We start from the raw sequence: 21,496 nt of genomic DNA on the forward strand, positions 1-21,496 counted from the left end.
TTATTAATTAATAGGTTTCAGCACTATTCCACTGATTAAAAATAATATATGCAATTGTTAACAAATGACATTAGTTCATTCACAATTTGATCCCAATATATTTTTTTTAGTCCCATGGATTAAAAATATTTTTCTTACATTTCATTCACATTTATACATACATGCTTTTAGACTGTCTGCTTTTGTTCCCTAAATCCATTGACTTGCTTCCAATATTTTTCTTCCACTGTTTGTTAAATACAACTGCTGGGGGTACTGCTCACTTAGAAAGTTTGGTCAAAAGGTTAAAGTAACCAGAGTATGAACTAGAGGGATAATGGAACTGAGAAGTCCTCCTCTGATCAGAACCAGGTATGGCATGGACCATCTCTCTTTTTTCTAACACTGAGATTTATTATTAATTGAAACTTAAGGTTGTCTCTTTTTAAAATTATGAATCAATTTTGTGTATCTAGACAATCTACACTTTGTATCTCATTGTTTCTTACCACATTCTATTGTCCTTTTCAGATATAATGAAGTCTACATACTCCTGTTTTTCTGGGTATCATGTATGCTTCACTTTCCTGCAAGTGATAGCAGCAGCATCCACTTCTCGTAAGAACACTTAGTTTTTTCTTATCCATTGTAATTATGAAAAGGATGCAAAATAGACTTTTGCTGTCCAGTTTGTTATTGAAGGAGGTTAACAGCATCACTTCTTTGCAATATCAAGTAAAAAGTAAAAAAAGTTGTCCGCAACTCTTCTTAGATTCAAAGAATGAAATAACAGAGTGTAGTACTGTCTCACAAGGTAGAGAAACAAAAAGGAGCAGAAATCTACCAGGTAGAAATCTCTGAGGAGAGAAGAAAGATCTGAGAAAATAAGAGGTAAAGCAGAAAAATGTAAGCTGAAACCACAGAGTTACTAGAGTCCCAATGTAGAGTGGTTTGAACCAGAACCACCACCTAAGCCCCATCATTGGTAGGCCTTGGGTGGTGCCTTTTACTTTCTACATTTCTAACAGTTTCCTGTGGTGAGGACGGAGAAATGGAGAAAGTAACCATTCTGAAATAGGTTCACATTAGTTAGTTCTGCCATCAAGATGAACTGTTTTCTCACAGAATTGTTGTTGAGCTTCATGACTTGACAGAACTGACCTGGGAGAAGGAAGGGTAATACTGAGCTCAATCCACTTCTTTCTATCTTGCCACACTTAGGAGATAGAGACATTGAGAACACCCCAAGAAGGTCACAACTCAAAGGCACAGGTTCACTAAAAGGCTGAATCCAAATCATAAAACTGCAGAATGCTCATTCTTTCTCCCCCACACACATTAGCACTACATTACTAAAACATGACATCTGGGTACATTAATTGTAGTGTATTTGACTTCCAACAAAACTTTCCAAGAAACACTGAGAATCAAAGCCAGAATCTATAGGGACAGAGCAAGTAAGACCACACAAATAATCTCGAATTGTCAGGCTAGAAAATTAACACAATAATAATTAATATTGTAAATGATCTAATGGCAAAAATGGAAAATACAGGAAGAAAAAATGGATACTATAAAATATCTCGAAATTCTTATAAAGTAATGCAAGGAAATCTGATAGATACAAAACACCATAGCAGAAATAAGGAATTCTTCTTTTATGTGCTCATGAGTAGACTGACAAAACTTGAGAAAAAAACCACATTTGACTTTGAGTATTAATCATAGAAATGTATAAAGAGAAGAAAGACTAAAACAATTGCAGAGAAAATCAAATAATTCTGAGACATTCTTAAAGATATACTATGCAGACAATGGTAATACAAGGAGAAGAAAGGCAAAAAGGAGGAGTGGTATACACAATACAACCATAACTAAAATTCCCCACAGATCCAGGAATCTCAGTGAACACCAAACAGGGTAAGAGACAAAGCAAACTGAAAAAAATGCACCTCTGCACATCGTATTCAAAGTATAATGAAAATGGACGATAAAATTTAAAATGCCAGCAGTCATGGGGAGAAATCTGTCCACCCCCCCAAAAAAGATAAAATTACCTTCAATTTTATAGAAACCACACAAGCAAGAAATAGATGAAGTAAAATATTTACTGCATGGAGGGGGAAACCCACACTAACTTAGGATTATATATCATAACAGATTAATTATCTTGCAAATATAGAGGATAGGCAGACATTATCACAGACAAACAAAAACAGAAGAGACTTTGTGATTAGTATCTGTCTTGAAAGATATGTTCAAGATTTGTTGGAGAGAAGGAAAATGGCAAACACAGATAATCAAAACTACATAATCATTAGGGAAGGAAAATGTGATAGTAAAAAAAATCCTAATTTTATTAAATGTTCTAACATAGGATGTGATTTTCAAAACACTAAAAGCATCTTATTTATCAATTGTGAATTATGTAGCAAGGGAAAGAATGGCAGTGATAGATCAAAGGATAGGGATTCCAGTTCTCCCCATATGCACAGTTGCTTTGGAATGCCCTCTTTAATAAACATGATTCAAAAAAAACCTTGAAAACAATCTGGATGCTACCTCAGTTAGGAAATGGTAAGGTTTTAAATTTAGGAGAAGCTACAAATATAACTAACCATCTCTTTGTCTACATTTATGTGACCAGAGGCAATAATCAAAGATCAGAGCACAGTGCTCCAATCATTGGAAAATGGAGTTAGTTTTGCTCTTCCTGACTCTCAAAGGCTACCCAGACTGCCCTAGAGAACATGAACAACTTCTTATCAATAAACTAAAGGTTGTAGGGGGGAGTAGTTGGTACTGTTGACTGTAAATAACAATTATCCAAACCTTCAATTGAAGTTGTAGCTAATTACCAATTGGTTTTGAAATTTCTCCTTAAATGACATACATGTGCTAAAGGGTTGTATAATCGTGAGATTCAATAATTGAGAATTGATGAGACTGAGTTCATGATATTAAGGCACTATGAGAGGAGAGAGAAGTAGGAGGTAGTGCATAGTTGGAGGAGCTGGACAAGTGGAGAACACCTTGGAAAGACACTATCCTTGTCCTTTCTACTCTCTGTGCTTCCTAGCAACAAAACACTATGCTTCACATTCTCCAGGTTGACACTGTCTTAGCACAGCTGAGAAACAGTGGGAAAACCTACCATAAAGTGAAGCCTCTGCCGCCATGAATTAAAATAGTATCTTCTCATTAAAACTATTTTTCTTAGGTATTTTGTCATAGATGGTGTCACAGAAACCAACAAACAGCCTTCAATAGATTCCAGAATTCCAAAATAGTTATGCCAGACAGATTTTTCCTTAGAGTTCTTAAGTAACAAGACAGATCATCGGGGATTCCTACTTCACTAGAATCTATTTTAAAGATAAGAAAGAGTTAGCATTAGTTTTCAAAAAACATTGAAAGATGAAAAGGAATGTAATTAGAGTTGAATATTTAGATCAGCTAGGCCTTGTGGGTAGGATTTGATATGTTCTTCTCAGCACTGAATGGCAGCAACATCTTGTTAATTTCAGATTTATTTTTATTTTCAAATTTCCCACAGAGAATCTGATGGTGACTACTCCTGCTAGACACTTGGTGGCTAGAGTAGGAGGCCAGGCTGAGCTCAGCTGCCAGGTGTCCCCACCATGCAGTGTGGAGTTTATGGAGGTGCGCTGGTTCAGGAGTGACAATTCCAAACTTGTTTATCAGTACAGAGGTGGCCATGGAGTGAATGGAGAAGCTGCACCTGAATACGTGAATTGTACAGAGTTCGTGAAAGAGGCCATTGGGAAGGGCAGAGTGGCCATCAGAATTCATAATATCAGCATTTCTGATGATGGGCTTTACCAATGTTCATTTAATGATAGCGGCTTTAGTGATGTGACCAGCATGAACCTCAGTGTGGCAGGTAAGTTGTTTGTGGAATATAGTATACCAGTGTCCTTGTGCCCAACAAACTGAAATACATGGAAATTATCTTGGTGATTTTTTATGGCTTTTTCTTATTTCAAGGTTTTAAAATAGCCAAGTAGTGATTACAAGTCACATATCTATCTCAAGAATACACTATGCAGGATATAGACATCACATAGCAATAAATTAGCCTAACTTGAAAAGAAAGTATGGAAATCAATACACTCATGTTATTAGACTGTAGAGCATACGCTTGAGACTCCTTTTTTCCCCCAACCAGACAGTCTAAACTCAGTATAATCACTGTGCTGTTATCTCCTCATCATTTCCACCAGCATTTGGATTGAAGATGCAAATCCATGTTGAGAGTCCCAGTGATGATGGATTCATTGTGGGGTGCTTGTCAGAAGGGTGGTTCCCACAGCCCCGAATGGAAGGGAGAGGCAGCAAAGGGGAGGTAGTTCCATATTCTTCAATATCACACTCACAGGATGGAGATAGATTTTTCCACATGAAGATGACTCTTCTCCTCAGAAACCAGTCACAGGAAAGTATCACATGCTGTGTTCTTAACCCTCTAACTGGCGAAGAGAAGCAAACAAATCTCATCCTGGCAAGTGAGTACTCTGTCATGAGGGATTAATTGTCAACTTGAAGCACAGAGAATAAAGCAGTGAACTAATCACTGTCAAAAATCTTACTGAATTACAGAACATACTTTGCCTCTTTATCATTGATACTGGTTTTGGTAAGACAGATGCTAAGTGTACAGTATGAGAGGAAAAGTGGAAATTTATAATTAAGCATATCTTAGAGTTCTAGAGACATTTAATGTTGTCTCAATATATGTTTTATTTATGTGAAGTTTAACAAGATGCTATCTCAATCATAGAAAAGTGGCACTGATAATTTTGAAGTATATTCTCATCTTTGAAAAATTATAACCACTCCATGGGTTTTTATGAATTCTAGATCATTAAGACACATTGATTACTGTCACATGGTATTCAGTGTTAGAACTAGCATTTTAAATTCCCACAAATTCAATACATAGAAATTGTTATGACAGTAAAGTGTATAACAATAACACACACACACACACACACACACACACACATACACACACACACAGAGAGAGAGAGAGAGAGAGAGAGAGAGAGAGAGAGAGAGAACAGCAGTAAGAAAAATGTGTAAGTAAAATGCAGATTGTGTGATTATTTTTTCATTGCTCACTCCTAGAAAACATGATAGATGAATGAAAAAAATCAGGAAAAGGTTGTCATATGTTTAACAAAGCTACCCTGTGTGAACACCCATATGCAGAAATTAAGTTTCTTGTATGAACAGACTGTGTGTAGGTGGGAAGAGAAGCATTTACACTCTTAGACACTAATTCATGTTTTTCTACATTGACTAAAAGTACAGGTTTTCTCTCCCTTTTAAAAACTCTGCGGTACCCTAGAATTAGGGAAATGACTGAAAAGACATGTTGTTGTGACTAAATAGGGCTCTCTAGAAATGGCTTTTGAATACTATAGTTCACAAGAATGAGTAGGAATCAGAAGTTAGGAAGGATGGCACTTGAAAGGTTCAGGCAGGATGAGGATAGAATTTGAGTTCAGCTTGTGCTACATAATAAGGCATGTGAGTAAGATACTACAGATATTTTTAAAGTAAAGATGAGGGGATGTACTCATACACTAAAGAAATGGTGAAAGACACTCTTTGAGAAAAAGAACAAATAATTCTAAGGTCATAGAACTGAGTTATGAAAGATGAATTTTCAGTCATTAGAGGGGACATTTTGGAGTGAGCATATCTTAGACAAAAGCTAGTAAGCCTCTTGAGTGAAGATGTTGTACGAATTTCAGTTGCCATATGAACTCACAGTGGCTGGGACTTCATGTGCAACACACCCATCTTGCTCAAGCCATGCACAAGCTCAAGCCACACAAAACCCTAGTAAAGAGTGAAGGAGGTTCACCTATCTGAGGAACTATTGGCAGCTGAGAAGGGAGAGTTAACTTCTTTAATGGGGTGTTATTTGTAGGAGATCAACCATGTTCCAGTGGAAGGTCCAGCAGTAAATAGGCAACACAAATTGGACTTGAAGAGTTTATTTTGTAATCACAAAATTGCATGGGTAAAGAGGGATATTAATGTGGGAGAAGTTGGAGGAACAAATTTTATCTCCAAGATGAACTTTAGTGCTCAGAATTTCTCAGTAGTTGACACAAAATCAGGTCTACCAATGTGTAGTCCTGAGCCAGATACAAAAAGTGGGAGAGGTAGGAAGGAAGAAAATGAGAGAGGGAGGGAGGGAAAGAGGAAGGAGGAAACAAAGGAGAAAAGAAAGGAACTAAGAAAAGAAAGAAGGGAGAAAAGGAAAAGGGAGAAAGAGGAAGGAAGGAAGGGAGGGAGTGAAGGAGGGAAGGAGATGGGGTGGAAGGAAGATAGGGAGATAGGGAGGGATGGAGGGAAATGGGATGAGAAGATAGGAAGGAAGGAAGGGAGGGAGATGGTTAAGGATAGGAGGAGTTGCAGAACCTGTTCTCCTAGCAGCAGCCTCCTGGTCTGGTGGGGCTGTTTCATATGTGTATTTTAAAGATGTTCTCTTCTTTTTTTAGATGCCCTGTTTAATGAGAACTACATGAAAAAATCAATTTTTGGTTTCCTTTCAACATCAATTTTTTTATCTTTATTTTACCTTTTAACTTTTATCTTCAACAAACAAGGTAAATGACCCAAGAAAGATGGAATTATTAAGTGATTTTTTCCCTAACTTTATTTATTTATTTTTTGCCAGAGTGGTAGGAAAGTGCTCTACCACTGAGCTAAATCCCCAACCCCCCTAACTTTATTCTTAAGTCACATGTAGAGTTTAGTTAAAACTAAATGACACTCATTTCCCACTGCGATGAACAGCTTACTTCTTACTTTACAGATGTTGGATTTATACTTTTCAACTCTGAGATTCCTAAAGCAAATTTTGGTTTTAGGGCTGAAGATGACTACGACTATTTCCTGGGCTTTTTCAGATCTACAGTTAATTGCTATATCCATTAAACACTACACACTGAAGCACTAAGAGGAGCACTAATTGAAACACTGAAAATTAAAGGATGTCATCCTTTTTGTGAGAAATATTATTTCAAAGTAAAGTAGAGTCACCTTCTGTCCCCTCAAACTGCTGAGTGATTGATGCACGTGAGTCTTATTCTAGGGTAGATTAAATGTGATCACAAATTACAGAATACAGTTTGGGAACAGTGTGTGTGTGTGTGTGTGTGTGTAGTGTGTGTGTGTGTGTGTGTGTGTGTGTGTGTGTGTGTGTGTGTGAGAGAGAGAGAGAGAGAGAGAGAGAGAGAGAGAGAGAGAGAGAGAGAGAGAGAGGGTAGGTATATGCACATGTGTGTGTGCAGGTGCTTAGACCTGTGCTTTCACTCTCACAGGCCAGAGATGAACTTTGTATTTCCTACTCTATCACTATCAATTTTATTCTTTAAGAGAACAAAGTTGTAAGCCTTCTTGTTGGCTTGTATGTTTGATTGTTTTTTGTCATGACACATAATTTTCAGTTCACATTTCTTGGTATAACTTTAACTTTAGGCTCCTTTTACTTTTCCTCTTTTCTACCGACATGATTGTGTATTTTGGATCAGACCAGCAAAATTTAAACCCCTCACAACTGCTTCTCAACTTAGGATTTCAGCAAGTTGGCCTTTCTTGGTGTTAGTTTCTGATCTGAGGAAAGAATTGATGGCCTGTGTAATGTTATTATGGGAATTAAATGAAATAATTCATGTGGAATTTTTAGAACGCTGATGTATAATGTGTGTTTGTGTCTATTAAATCATTGTATTGTTAAAAAAAAAAAAGAGAATGCCTTTCACTGAACCTAGAGCTAGGCTGGCAGCAAGAAAGCCCAAATCATCTAAATTTTTCTGCCACACATAGTGCTGGAGTTATAGTTGTGTATGCAGGCATACTTAGCTTTAGTTTTATTTTGTTTTAATGTGGGTCCTGGGATTAGAACTCAGGTTCTCATGATTGCACAGCAAATGCGTAGCCTCTGATCCATCTCTAACCCCTGAGTTATTTTTAATATTGCAGCTTCTTAAGACTTAGTTTTGAATAAATTAATATGAAAAGAGATACTTATATAAATCAATAACTCCTTTACAATTAAATTCTTCTTTTTCATTTTATGCAAATTAAATGTATGTACCATACTCTGTAATGATACAGGGATTCAGTAGCTAAAAGAACAATAGTTATTTATAAGAACAAACTTTGGGGCTGAGAGAGAGTTCAGAAGTTAAGAGCACTGGCTGGTCTTTCAGGGGACCTGGGTTCAATTCCCAGCACCCACACGCTGGCTGTCTCACAACTGTCTGTAACTCCAGTTCCTAGAGATCCTACACCAATTTCTAGCCAGAATGGGATCATGCATACATATGATGCACAGACATGTAGGCAAAACACCTACACACATGAAATTAAAGAAAAAGAACAGCTCTTTTCCAACTCCAATGAAAAAACAAAATTTATTATTTACTGTAGAACAGAGTAAAGCTGAAATATGGAGACACAAGAATTCATAGACAGAGTTAATAATAAAGCCAAGAATAGAAATTAGATAACTCACTAAGAAATCTGAGTCCAAAGTGATGGAAGAAGGCTACAATTTAACATCAATTCAAAAAATAATGTGACTCAAAGGGGAAGTTGAAATCTATTAATTCTAATAGTGTATCTAATTCACAGACTCCCAATTAATAAATCACATTCAGAGGGTACTTCCTTATGCCAAGCATTTTGATAATCACTTTATTGAGTTTATCTAAATTATTGCTAGAGGTAGTTCTGTTACTGTCATCTTATTAAGGATGAGGATATAGTGGATTACAGAGATTATAAAGGACATAGCCAAAGTGGACCTACAGGTATGTTTGGCTCCAAATTTCATGTCATATTATTATACTATTACTTTCAGTACTTGATGTTATTTTACCTTTGGCACAGTGGCTGTGCCTTAATCTATTGCTTTTTCAGCCAGCAATGTGACTCCACATTTATCAGCCTGATTCTCTGGCAGCAGCACAGCTGCTCAGGCCACAGCCTGGCAAGAATGTTTTTCCTACAGGCGCTGGCTCTGTTGTTGCCAATAAAGATAACATTAACTAAATCTCTATAGTGCTATTTATAAATAAGACTCAAGATTCAAAGGCTAGAGTAAAATCATGTTAGCTCAGAAAGATGGATTAGCAACTAGCTAACCTTCTATTCTTGCTGGTGTCTCCCAAAAAGCACATCCTTCTGCTCCGCCAAAACAAAACAAACAACAACAACAACAACAAAAAACCTCTTGTCACTCTAAATTCCTTCTTACTACTTCCAATGCATCTCTCTATCTCTCCTGGATGCTCTCTGAGGCTCTGTGATTACTTTCTTTCAACTAGTTGCTAATTCAGCCTCCTGACCCAAGGTTAATTTTATTTAGTTAATACAAATACAAACTTGGGGTTCACAGTGTGATCAAATAGCCGCAATAACTTGGTTTCAAGTTTTTCCTTTTGCATCTTCCATACAATGAAGACCACTTAGTCATTGAAATAGTCTATTCCAAAGTGGTTGTGGGAAATTCATTCTCTTTTGATATCAGATAATTTTACACAATATGTTGAATGGTGATTCTGGAAACACACACATACAAAATGAATTCTGATTCCCTGCCTTCCAGAGACTAAAAGTCAAAACTGTGCTATCTTGTCTAAAATATATTTCTAATTTATTTCAAAAAATTTGTTCATCTTTTTCTGGGAGATGATATGAACATTAACTATCCTATGGATACTTACCTGGTAATCTATAGAGAAACACTTGTGTACTGTTTGTTTAGCTTAAGAAGTGAGTCTCTGAGCCGGGTCCTCGCAGGTCAAAGGTAAGAGTGTGTTTATTGACACTGATGGAAGAGCCAGCCACGTCTGTTCTCATAATCTGTGGATGGAACCCAATCCCTTCATTGTAGTTAATGCTGTTCTCACAGATACTCTTGCCCAAGGTTGAATCTGATGAGGATTCCTATGAACTGAGATATATCCAGTGCCCGAAGCTACTAATTTTGTGCTAGGTTAGGTTGTTAAGGTCCAAAAAGGAAATTTATCATTATTATTATTATTTTCTTTATTATTATGTGTTTTAAACTAAAAGGAAATTTCTCTTAGCTCTGGTAGTTTTACGAGTCAACTGAGATGTCCTAGTCACAAAACAAGCCTGATGCTTCAGTTCTACTTAGAGATAATTATGAATGGGATAACGACGCCCATTTTTTCAGGTGGTTGTCTTTGGGCTGCTGTCTCATATATGCCTAAGCTCCTTCTTTAACTCTAACTCTCTCTGTTCTAGATCATGAATCTAAATGTGAACCATGTTTCCATAAATTAGACATCATAGTGATGGCTTTACAGTTCCTGTGTTTCATAGTCTTCTCTATAACAATCCTTCTTAAGTATCTGCAGTATCGGAACAAAGGTAAATAGCATTAATGGTAATAGCATACCTTTAATTCTCTTGTTGTCCTAGATGTATGTCTCTTTGGAATTGTTTAGTTTTGTGAAACTTACATCATCCCTGGGAGGCTCTAACTAAAGCTTCCAGTATTTTCAGCTGTGTTGGGGACTAGATCCTTCTGCTCCTGCCACAAGAAGAAAGAAACATCACTGCAAGAAATTCTATTGAATCAACTCTCATTTACTTTAAATATTTTCTCACTGTTTAATAATAAATATACATATATGATTGTGGGTCAAAAATATAACAGTTTTTATTGTAGAGTCTGTACTGAAAATATACGAAATATAAAGAATTTCTATTTAATTTCAACAATGATATTTCATGTATATGCAATTTCACAAGGCTTTTTAAACTATGGAATCTTTCTATGGCTCTATTAAATATGAAATATGGTAACTATGTAGAAGTAGAGTCTGTGATGAAAAGAATAACACTAAATAGAGTATGGTTTTGACAGTTGACAATACATTATTCTTTAAAAGCGTATAGGGAAAATATGTATATAGAATTGTTAGCAGAAATCAGTGCAGCATGAGATTGTGTATTAATATGCACATTTCTTCCAAATCACAAAAGAGAACTTCAGAGTCACAGTGGTCTCCAGAGGAGATTTCTTTCTTTCTTTTTTTCTTTTCATTTCCAACCTCTTGCTAAATGGGCCTTGGATCATAGAATTCAAACACCTGTACACTTCTATGATTCCCATGAAAAATTCTTCCTTAGAATTTATAAAACTGGGAATTCAATTTTCCTATGCTTTTATCACCAAAGGCAAACAATTTGCATTTATATTCACAATCAAATACCCAGAAAGTAAAGCAACTAAGACCAAACTACTGTGAACACCTTCATTCAAATATGTAGCCAAAATTTCTCTGGATCAATCTCTCCCACTTATGGTCCTACAGATACTTATAAAATAATCACCCAGAGGCTTAATATTAATTACAAATTGTATGACCTATGACTCTGGTTTCTTGCCAGCTAGCTTTACAACTCAACTCAACCCATTTCTATTAATCCATGTTTTGCCACATGGTTTCATGGCATTACCTGTTTTCTCACATCTTGCTTCTCCTGGTTGTGGCTCAAAGCATCTCCCCTGACTCTGCCTTTCTTCTCTTTCTATATCATTTGAATTTCCCATGAGGCTCAATCCTGCCCTGCCATAGGCCAATGCAGCTTTATTTATTAACCCATGGGAGCAACACATATTCACAGCATACAGAAAGACATCCCACAACACAAGTAACTGCTTATTATAACTTCTGAAGATTCTGCAGGAGAAAACGTAGGTGGCAAAGATATGATACAGATCATCTCAGCCATTTCAAGAGCCACCAGTGCTCAATTCCTCTTTATTATAGGACATTGGGCAGTCTTAATGATTACATAACTGTAGTCAGCTGTTGTGGATGGATTAATGAGTCGAGCTGGTTCATATGTTGTTACTCAGATACTTTTATAATTAACTGGTCATCATATCACTTTGCATATTCCTAACATTGAATAAGAAAACCCTTTCTATTGACTTAGGTAAGTGTGTGTGTGTGTGTGTGTGTGTGTGTGTGTTATTACTTTTTATCACATTTATGGTTCATAAAAAGCTTTCTGGCATTCTGTAGGTCTTGGTGCCTTTACACTCTGTTGATCATTTTTATGTGTTCTGCACAAGCATTTTAGTTTCCTACAGTTCTGCTTAATGTTTCTGCTGTCTGCTGTGCCTTTGATGTCATCTTTAGGAAGTCTTCACCAATCCTTGCTCCTATGTTTTCCTTTAGGCATCTTAGCATCCTAGGTCTTAGCTTTACATATTTAACATATTGAGTTGATGTTTGGATAGGTTAACAGACAAGGCTTTACTTTCATCTGTGTGGACAACCAGTTTTCCCAGAATTATACACTGAAGAGACTCTTCTGTTCCATTGTGTGTTCTTAGTGCCTTGTCCACTTCAATTGAAAATATATACCTGCATTCAATTCTATTATCTCTACTTTTCCCCCTATAGGTCTGTTTTAATGCCAGTTTCACTCTATTTCCATTGCTGTCACTTTGTATTTGGACATTTAAGAAGTGTGATTTCATTTAATTTAAATGCCTTAAAACTTGCTATTTGTTTACATAATTCTTTTGGCATTTGGAGTAAAGTCTAATAGATTGATGAAATTTTAGGATTGTTTTCCTTTAGTTTGGGGGCTTCATTTCACTACTGGGTATGATTGTGATCATAAGACTACCTACAGCCTGTTGTACAAATGTGTTGGAATGTTTTTAGACTTCAGACATGGGAATGCACTAGGACTTCTGTCCATGAAGAATATGAATTCTAAATGTTTATTCATTCTAAATAGTGCACTACAGTGCAGAAATATGGGTTCTAGGGATTTTAGAAGAGATCATGTAAATTCTTTCTTTGAAGCAAAGCTTCTGAACAGAATCCAGGCTGCTACATAATTGAAATCCAGGACCATGGTGAATTCAGAGCACACCCATAGTGGAGACTGACAGTGTTTGTTGTCTACTTTGACCATGATTTCTCTTTCCACTATTTCCTCAATAACTTTTACTGGGGAGCCAGAATGTTCTGTACCTCTCTTTTTGCTGCTGTTTTCAGTCTTTGTGTCTCATGGGGTTCATGCTTTCACTTCCTTAGTTCACATGTTCTCTTTTAGTTACTGTAGTACAAATAATCATTTATTGTTTTATTTCTTAATTTTAGAGGCACAAAGAACTGATTTTCTCTGTTCAGTCTTCTTGGACTGTCTCTTAACGTCATCATCAATCATCATCATCATTATCATCATTATTATCATTATTATTATTGGTTTTTCAAGACAGGGCTTCTCTGTGTAGGGCTTGCTGTCCTGGAACTTGCTGTGTAGATCAGGCTGGCCTCGAACTCAGACATCTACCTCTGCCTCCTAAACATGGAGATAAAAGGCATGTAGTAGCACACTGGACTAACATTATTTTTGTTTAATACTGACAGTTCTATGATCACAGATATCCCTGAATATCATATTCTAAATTGTATATTTGTGTCTCCAGGAATTTTCCCCAGTTTATTTATGTCCTCTGTATATACTGCATTCTGTGTTGTAGATTCATGATACAGTCGTATGTTTTCCTTAGGTAATATTGCCTAGATCTGTAAGTGTTGTTCATGATTTATTGATTAAAAATGTTACAGTAGGTGCAATGGTTTCTGCATTGCATGAATAGGTATTCTTTTATTTTTGACAGTTTGTATATAGTATGCCCTGGTGGCAGCTTCCTTGGGTTGAACATCACTGGATTTCATTGAGCTTTGTATAGCCGGATGCTCTTATGTTTTCCTAGAATTGTGAAGTCTTCATTCATTATTTCTTTAAATAATCTCTCTTTTCCTCCCATAATCCCTATTATGTAAGATTTACCTGTCTGATTATGTCTGCCATGCAATATAGAATTTATTAATTCTTGTTATGTTTTATTTTTCCCCCTCTGTTTTGATAATTCCAAATAATCTTTCTTTAAGGATTGGTTACTCTGTTTGGTCAAGTTTCTTCCGTTGCTGATGCTTTGTGGTTTCCTTCATCATGCTCTTCAGGCAAGGATTCTTGTTTGTCCCTCCTTTATGACTTCTCTCTACTGAACTTCTCATTTTCTTCATAATCATTTCCCCACTTATCAACATTCTTTTGTAGTTCACTTGGCCACCTTAAAAACTAATGTCAAATATTGTCAGGCAATTCATGTGTCCTCATTTCTATGGGCTGTATTACTAGAATTCATTGTGTCCTTTCCATGGTACACTTTTTCTGAGAAGCACAATAAACTGAATTAAATATAGTGACAAATCTAAATATATTTGCTCTTATAATTCTTGTCGTCAGAACCCCAAAATGGGGCTCACTAGACTAAACACAGGGTTTCCTGAGAGTCTAGAAAGAGTTGAGGTACTTGCCTTAGATAGCTTCTAATTATATAGATTATTCAATCATATTGGTTATTTTTATTTATTTTCTCTCATACAATACATCCTGACCACACCCTCCCCTCCATCCTCTCTTCTCAGGCTCCCCACACACATCTCCTCTCTCCCCCAGATCTGTTGTTCCTCCATTTCCCTTCATAAAAGATTAGACCTCCCAGTGATATCAACCTCACATGGCATATCAAAATACAATAAAACTAGGCATAAACTCTCATACTAAGCTAGTGTAAGGAAACCCAGTAGAAGGAAAAGGGTCCAATGAGCAGACAAAAGAGTCCAAGGCAAAACACCACCACTCCCATTGCTAGAAGCCCCACAAAACTTCAAGCTAAACCACTACAGAATATATGCAAGCTCTGTGATTGCTGCTTCCATCTCTGTGAGCCTCTTTGAGCTTGCTTCCTTGTTTCCCTAGTGCCATTGAACTTCTGTCTCCTACAATACTTCATTCCTCCTTTTCTGCAAGCTTCTCTGAGCTCCACCTAATGTTTGGCTGTGTATCTCTGTATCTTCTCCCATGAGCTACTGGAGGAAGCCTCTCTGATGATGAATGGGCAAGGCACCCATCTATGAGCATAGCAGATTATTATTAACAATAATTTTATTGACTTTTGTTTTTTGTTCAGTCATGTATGATTCTATTCTAGTCAGAGCTTCATTTATGCATTTCCAAGTTCTTTAATATTGTTAATATGAGTTTAATATTGTTAATATGAGTTGAGTTACATCATAGGCTTCCATGAGACTTGGCAAACAATGATGGGTCAGATGTCTTTCCATCTTACATCACTCTGTGTCTTCTTTCTGAATCCAGCTGAAGAAAGTCTCTGCTTTTAAGAGTTTATATTATTATATTGGGTTCCAATATTATCCAAATAATCTTCTTATTTTACTGTTTATAGCTTTAATGACATCAGGAGACTCCCTTTTTAAATATAATATAACATGTTGCACATTTTCAGGGAGTAGGTGAATATTTTGGAGACCAATTCTGCTTATTACTGTATAGCCTCCAAATATTTATATCTCTCTTAAACACAAAATTTATTCAACTCATTCTGAGGTTCCCCCACATTTTCATCTATTGCTGAATCAAATAGTAGATAATAACAATAGGATATAAAATATCCATTTCATATAGTTGTGAGAACTGGTTGAACCAGTCCATTTTAAGCAGCAAAACAATGTCTCTACAGATTAAATTATTTTTCTCTTCATCTTTCTTCTTCCTTCCTTCCTTCGTTTGTTTGTTTCTTTCCTTCTTTCTTTTCTCTCTCTCTCTCTCTCTCTCTCTCTCTCTCTCTCTCTCTCTCTCTTTCTTTCTTCCTTGCTTCCTTTCCTTTCCTTTCTTTTTTTGATACAGGATTTCTCATGTAATAGAGGCTGGACTCAATCCTCTTACCTTAGCCTCCTGAATGCTGATTACAGGCATCTATCACCACATTCATCTCTGAAGAATCCTCAGAGGTAGTAAAATGATATTAAATGATATCATTTAACTTCTCTTTGTCTAGTACACAGCTGTAGATGGAAGTTTCTGTCCCACCTGGTCTCACAGCCTTTCAGTCCTAAATAAATATATAGAGGCTTACATTAACTATAAACTGTTTGACCTATTGCTCAGGCTTATAACTAACTAGCTCTTATGCTTAAATTAACCCATAATTCTTGTCTACGTTTAGCCACATGGCTTGGTACCTTTTCTCAGTCCAGGATTCTCATCTAACTTCCTCTGTGTCTGGCTTGTGACTCCATCTCCACCTTTTCTCTTCCCATCTTTCTCCTAGTCCGGACACTCCACCTATACTTCCTGCCTGGCTACTGGTCAATTAGCATTTTATTAAATAGGAGTGACAAATCTTTATACTGTAGAAGAGCATTATCCCACAGCACACAACCTCATTATTTTTCTAATTTTTAAAAACTTTCTTAGTTTCTATTTCAGATCCCCTATTTTCCTTATACAATAGCTGGATGGCAAATATGGCAACTGTGGTAGGTTTTCTGGTGGCAATTTTCAGTATTACAACTATCGCATTATCATAGACACGCATAAGATGTAAGTAAACAAGAACCATTATTATGTTTTGATCAACAGAGACTTTTCTTCTCTTGAAGTTCCTGCTTTATAATTTATTATTAGCCAAGGTACACTGAGTTTCTTAAGAGAAGAAAAATTAATTCCTAGACTCAGTTTTTACTATGTTATACATTATTAGTATTTAATATAAGTTGTAGTTTTCTTCTACTTGAGTTTCTACTTTAAGTGTGCATTCAAAAAAAAAAAAAAAGATTTGGACTGGAAAGATGGCTCAGTGGTTAAGAGTACTGGCTATTCTTCCAAGGACATGGGTTTGATTCCCAGAATTCACATGGCAGCTGATACCTGTCTATCATGTCAGTTTCTGGAGATCTGATGCCTTCTTCTGACCTTCATAGGCATCATGTGGTGCACAGACATATATATATATGCAGCCAAACACATACATATAAAATAATAAAATAAATTTGAAGTCATTTTTAAAGTATTAAACTTATTTTGTTTTCTTACTAATAGCATGCAGAATCCTAATTGTACTGCTCAGATTTTATTACCCCATGCTTCAAGAGTGAACCAATTTGTTTGCTGACATTTTTAGAATCTTCCAAAAACACAAACTTTGCCTTTCCAAAGTTATTTTGATGACATTATTTCCTATACCAATTATTTCATTCCACTGTTATATGTTTCATGAATTTAAAATTAACACAATTTAATCCTTTTTGGACATTATTTAACTCTTTCACTATATATGTGAAGAAAGTTCACTGTTTTGCATTTTTATTCAGCCACAAAATTTGAGGTAATAGGTATTAAGTTGAAAGTAACACTGATTTTATCATCAAAATATTCCTGATGTATTGAGAGTCAGTGTGTTTTCAGATATATGTTATTCCTCAATAGTTCTCATATTCAGATGGCAATTCATAATGTCATATTCAATTTCATTGCTTATCTTAATAAAATATCTTTAAATGAGTATTGAATGGCTGATGCATATTAATAAATGTTAGAAAAAATAACAATGTATGAAATCCTGAAGTGTTTGAGTTTATAATTTTACCCATTCTAAATAGTTTCTTATAAGAGCAAAATTAGTCAAAGATTTTAAAATATACTAATACAAGCGAATCTATGAAATCATTTGAGAAATATTTCTCCAAAATGGAAATAAGGAAAGATAAAACTATGAATATGTAGAAAATATACAAAAGTAGATTATTGAATTGTTAATGTAAAAGTATATTGTAGTTCTAAATTAATGAGTATTTTAATGACAGGATGTGAAATCATAGTTGGGTTTCTGAATCTACATATTATATCACCCTAGTTTATATCAATGTAGACCAAAAATATTTTTAAAATATTGTACTTGACTAGAACAGCAACCCAGCCACAAATCCTTCCACCTACAATCTGTCCTGACTGCAAGATGTACTAGGGCAATGGTGAGTATCCAATGACTGATTTAACCAGAGTCCCAAGCCATGACAGGGAACACATGCCCAACACTGCCTGGATCCAAAGAAACAGAGGCTGGAAAGTCCAGACACTTAGGATAGAACAAAAATGACTTATAAAAAATTAATGAAATGATTCTTAATGACAATCTCCTGTACTCATAGGTTGGTGATGTGATGAGAGTGAGTGCAAGACCCAGAGCCAACACTGAAGATTCTCTTTCCTGCACAGTTCCCAATCCCTACTGCATGACCTTCCCTAATTTCTTAGCTCCAGCCAACCAGCATCAAGTCTTCCAGCAAAACAAATTATTGCTTTAGTAGTTCTGGTATCTTGTTAATCAGAGGAGATTCTCCAGTCCCAGCTAACGAGTACCAAAGAATCTTAATTCAAACTAATGGCCCTGGTAGAGTCTTTAATATTCCCTCTGAAATTTCATAAACCAGCCCTCAATCTTCTGCACTGTTCTTAACATTATTTCTTCCAAGTTCCACAGAACACCCCACTGAGCTCTTAAGACTCAATGGTTCTAGCTCAAAGTCCTTCCACAATCCTCCCCAAAACATGGCCAAGTCTGTCATAGCCATACCCTACTTGTGGTCCCAATTTGTCTTAGTTAGAGTTTCTGTTGCTGTGATGGAACACCATGATGAAAAAGCAAATTGGGGTGGATAGGGTTTATTAGGCTTACACCTCAGCATTATTGTTCACCACTGGAGGAAATCAGGACAGGTAATCAAGCAGGGTAGGATCCTGGAGGCAGGAGCTGACGCAGAGTCCATGGAGGGGAGCTGCTTACTGGCTTGCTTCCTATTGCGTGCTTAGCCTACCTTCTTATAAAGCCCAAGACCAACAGCCCTGGGTTGCACTACCTACTATGGGCTGGGCTCTTCCTCATTGATCACAAAATTAGAAAATGTCTCACAGATGATCTCAAGGAAGTTTTTCCTCAGCTGAGGCTCCTTTCTCTAATGACACTAGCTTGTGTCAAGTTGACACACAAAACTATCCATCACATGCCTTGGTTTACTTTGGGACCTTAGGAGAGTGGCTAGATGTTACATATATCCCTCCCTATGAAGGAATTTATAGCAACATTCCATGGATACCAGTAGGTAACTCTATATTCATGACCTAGCCAATGAATATCAATAACTGGTACGATCACAAAAACAAATATTATGTTGTTAATGAAGATAAGATAATAATCTACTTAGTATACTACTCTATTTATTATGGCTTCTGATAAGAGAACTTGAAAGAGAATGATTTATCTTGTATTCTAACCTCTATTTACAGTAAAGAGAAAAAAATAACGTATGAAACAAAATAAAGAGAAGCAACCAACAAAATTTAAACTCATGTTCCAGATTCTTCAATGAGTTGTTCTAAGAAAATGGAATAAGGAATATGTCTACAGTGTAAGACAGATGAGAAAGCATGTCCACTGTTGTTTAGATTTTAAGTACCCTCCAAAAGTCTAAATGGTAAAAGCTTGGTCCCCAGTAGAGTAACATAGAAGGATAGTGAAATCTTTAGACGTGAAGACTAGTAGAGGATCTCTGGGTAATGTGGGTGCATACTCTGGGAGGATAATGGGAACTTGGCCCCATCTTGTTTCTTTATTTTGTTTTCTAAGCATTGTGTGAGTACTTTTGCTCTGCCATTTACTCTTCCATCATGTCCTGAGGCCTAGAAACAATGGGCCCACCTGTATATTTACAGAGAAAATTAACTGAGTTAGGAAAGTGGGGAGGCTTTACCTCAAAGTGGGTGTTGCTTTTGAAGTCTGAAAAATAAATATTGTCACCTACCTGCCTTTGCAAATGTGACTATGACTGTTGCTGCCACCATCATCTGATGAGATACTCAAGCATCTTTGGCCTTCAAATGTGGACTGAGTATCAGTAATTTTCTATGGAACTTCCAGAACTTCCACACTGTGTTGGAACTACAAAGACATCCAGATTCATGGATTGAGAAATTAGTAGCTTCTCTGCTTTATATCCTGCTGCATAAACCAATTTTAAATTGTATTTTTATAATGTACACACCTTCTATTAGTTCTATTCTTACTGTGTTTCATAGGTTTCACAATAGCCTGTAATGTTTGGGGTCTTGCCAGGATCCTGCTTCAGTTGGGTTCAGTTCCTGAGATGGGAAGGGGTGTCAGTGTAAATAAGAATCTGACCACCAGATGAGTTTCACACAAATGCAGATGCCAATAGCACAAGCCGTCTTTATTTATACTTTAAAAACAAACATATTTTTACACCCACCCTAGAATTTACCTCTGACAAAAATAAACCATTTTTAAACTTTTAAATAAAAACAACTTTTAAACGTAAGTAATGCTCAGTATTTTGTTACTTGGCTAAATATCAAGCTAGGCACACCCTGTCCTTACAAAACTAAAAGGTGATAGACATAGGCACACTTTGTTCCTCAAGAACAACAATATCATTTAAAACCAAAAGCATATTTACAGAAATAGTGTTGACTTGTCACATGCTATGTGCATTCAGTTAGCTTGTATTTTTCTGTTTCCTTGTCCAACAAAAGGGTCCTGTATTCCTAAGCTTCTCTCTGAAGGGTAAACTTCCATAAGGCACTCACACTCGTTTTTATAATACGACACCATTCGTAATGTAAATTTTTCCAGAATGGGGAGACATAGTTAACATCACCTGTGTTGCTTCCTTTTATGTATCCATTAACTTAATTGTTGCTGATCCTGTCACCACTGGATCAGAACAGTTCCCAGTTTCTAGACTCACAGCTGGGATACTTAGATAAGAAACCTAAGAAGCATCAGCTCCCAAGGAATTTTATGGGAAAATATTTGAGAAATAAAAGTGGGGTTTCAGGAAATGATTACATTTGTTCCATGCATGACTGACAAAGTGAAACTGAATCTACCATGAGAATTATCAACATCATAAGGGAGAAAAGGGCATGCAGGCCACACTGTCCCAGTGGTATTTTGCACTGTCCTGAGGTTCTCTGGTTCTTGCCTAGTGAGAGACTGTCTCCAAGGGTCTTGCCACTCAGAGACTCACTGGACATGCATTCATATGTGTGGAAGTCCACAAAGACTCCAAATTGTGGTTGGAATCAAGGTCAGGGAGCCAGAGTTTATGTTGCTCTCCAAGGCTGCATAATAGAGCACAAAAAGGCATGGTTATCAGGAGTTTTATACTTCAAGGCCTAATCACCAGATGCTTTGCCATGGGGTGTGTTACCCAGGTGTTTTGAAGGGTCTACATTGTGCTTTGAACTTAAGAGGGGGAACTCTTTTGCCATTCCCCTTGCTAGTGTATAAAAATCCCATTAGAAATAAACCTGAGGCTTTTGGGTATTGACTCAGGGCACTCCTGAAGCTATCCTGTGTATCTGTCTTTTTCTTCACCTGTATTTCTGAATAGAATTCTCAATTGCTCACTCCCACCTTCAAGGGACCCTTCTATATGTCAGGGCTGAACCCCAACACTGGTCCTCTGACACATATGCTGATCCAAAACTAGACCAACAGGGCATCTATTGAACCCCATTA

General features: G+C 36.5%; 1 protein-coding gene across 1 annotated transcript; it reads left to right on the top strand.

Moving 5' to 3' along the window:
• The first annotated feature begins 515 nt into the window (after nucleotides 1-515).
• Nucleotides 516-12,484, top strand: LOC118577967 (selection and upkeep of intraepithelial T-cells protein 8-like). Its single transcript, XM_036178594.1, has 6 exons — nucleotides 516-586; nucleotides 3,534-3,883; nucleotides 4,224-4,505; nucleotides 6,516-6,623; nucleotides 10,297-10,422; nucleotides 12,474-12,484. The coding sequence occupies exons 1-6, from the start codon at nucleotides 516-518 to the stop codon at nucleotides 12,482-12,484; spliced, it is 948 nt and encodes a 315-aa protein (XP_036034487.1).
• Nucleotides 12,485-21,496: the final 9,012 nt, after the last annotated feature.

This window comes from Onychomys torridus, chromosome 2, assembly GCF_903995425.1.
Source record: "Onychomys torridus chromosome 2, mOncTor1.1, whole genome shotgun sequence".
NCBI lineage: Eukaryota > Metazoa > Chordata > Mammalia > Rodentia > Cricetidae > Onychomys > Onychomys torridus.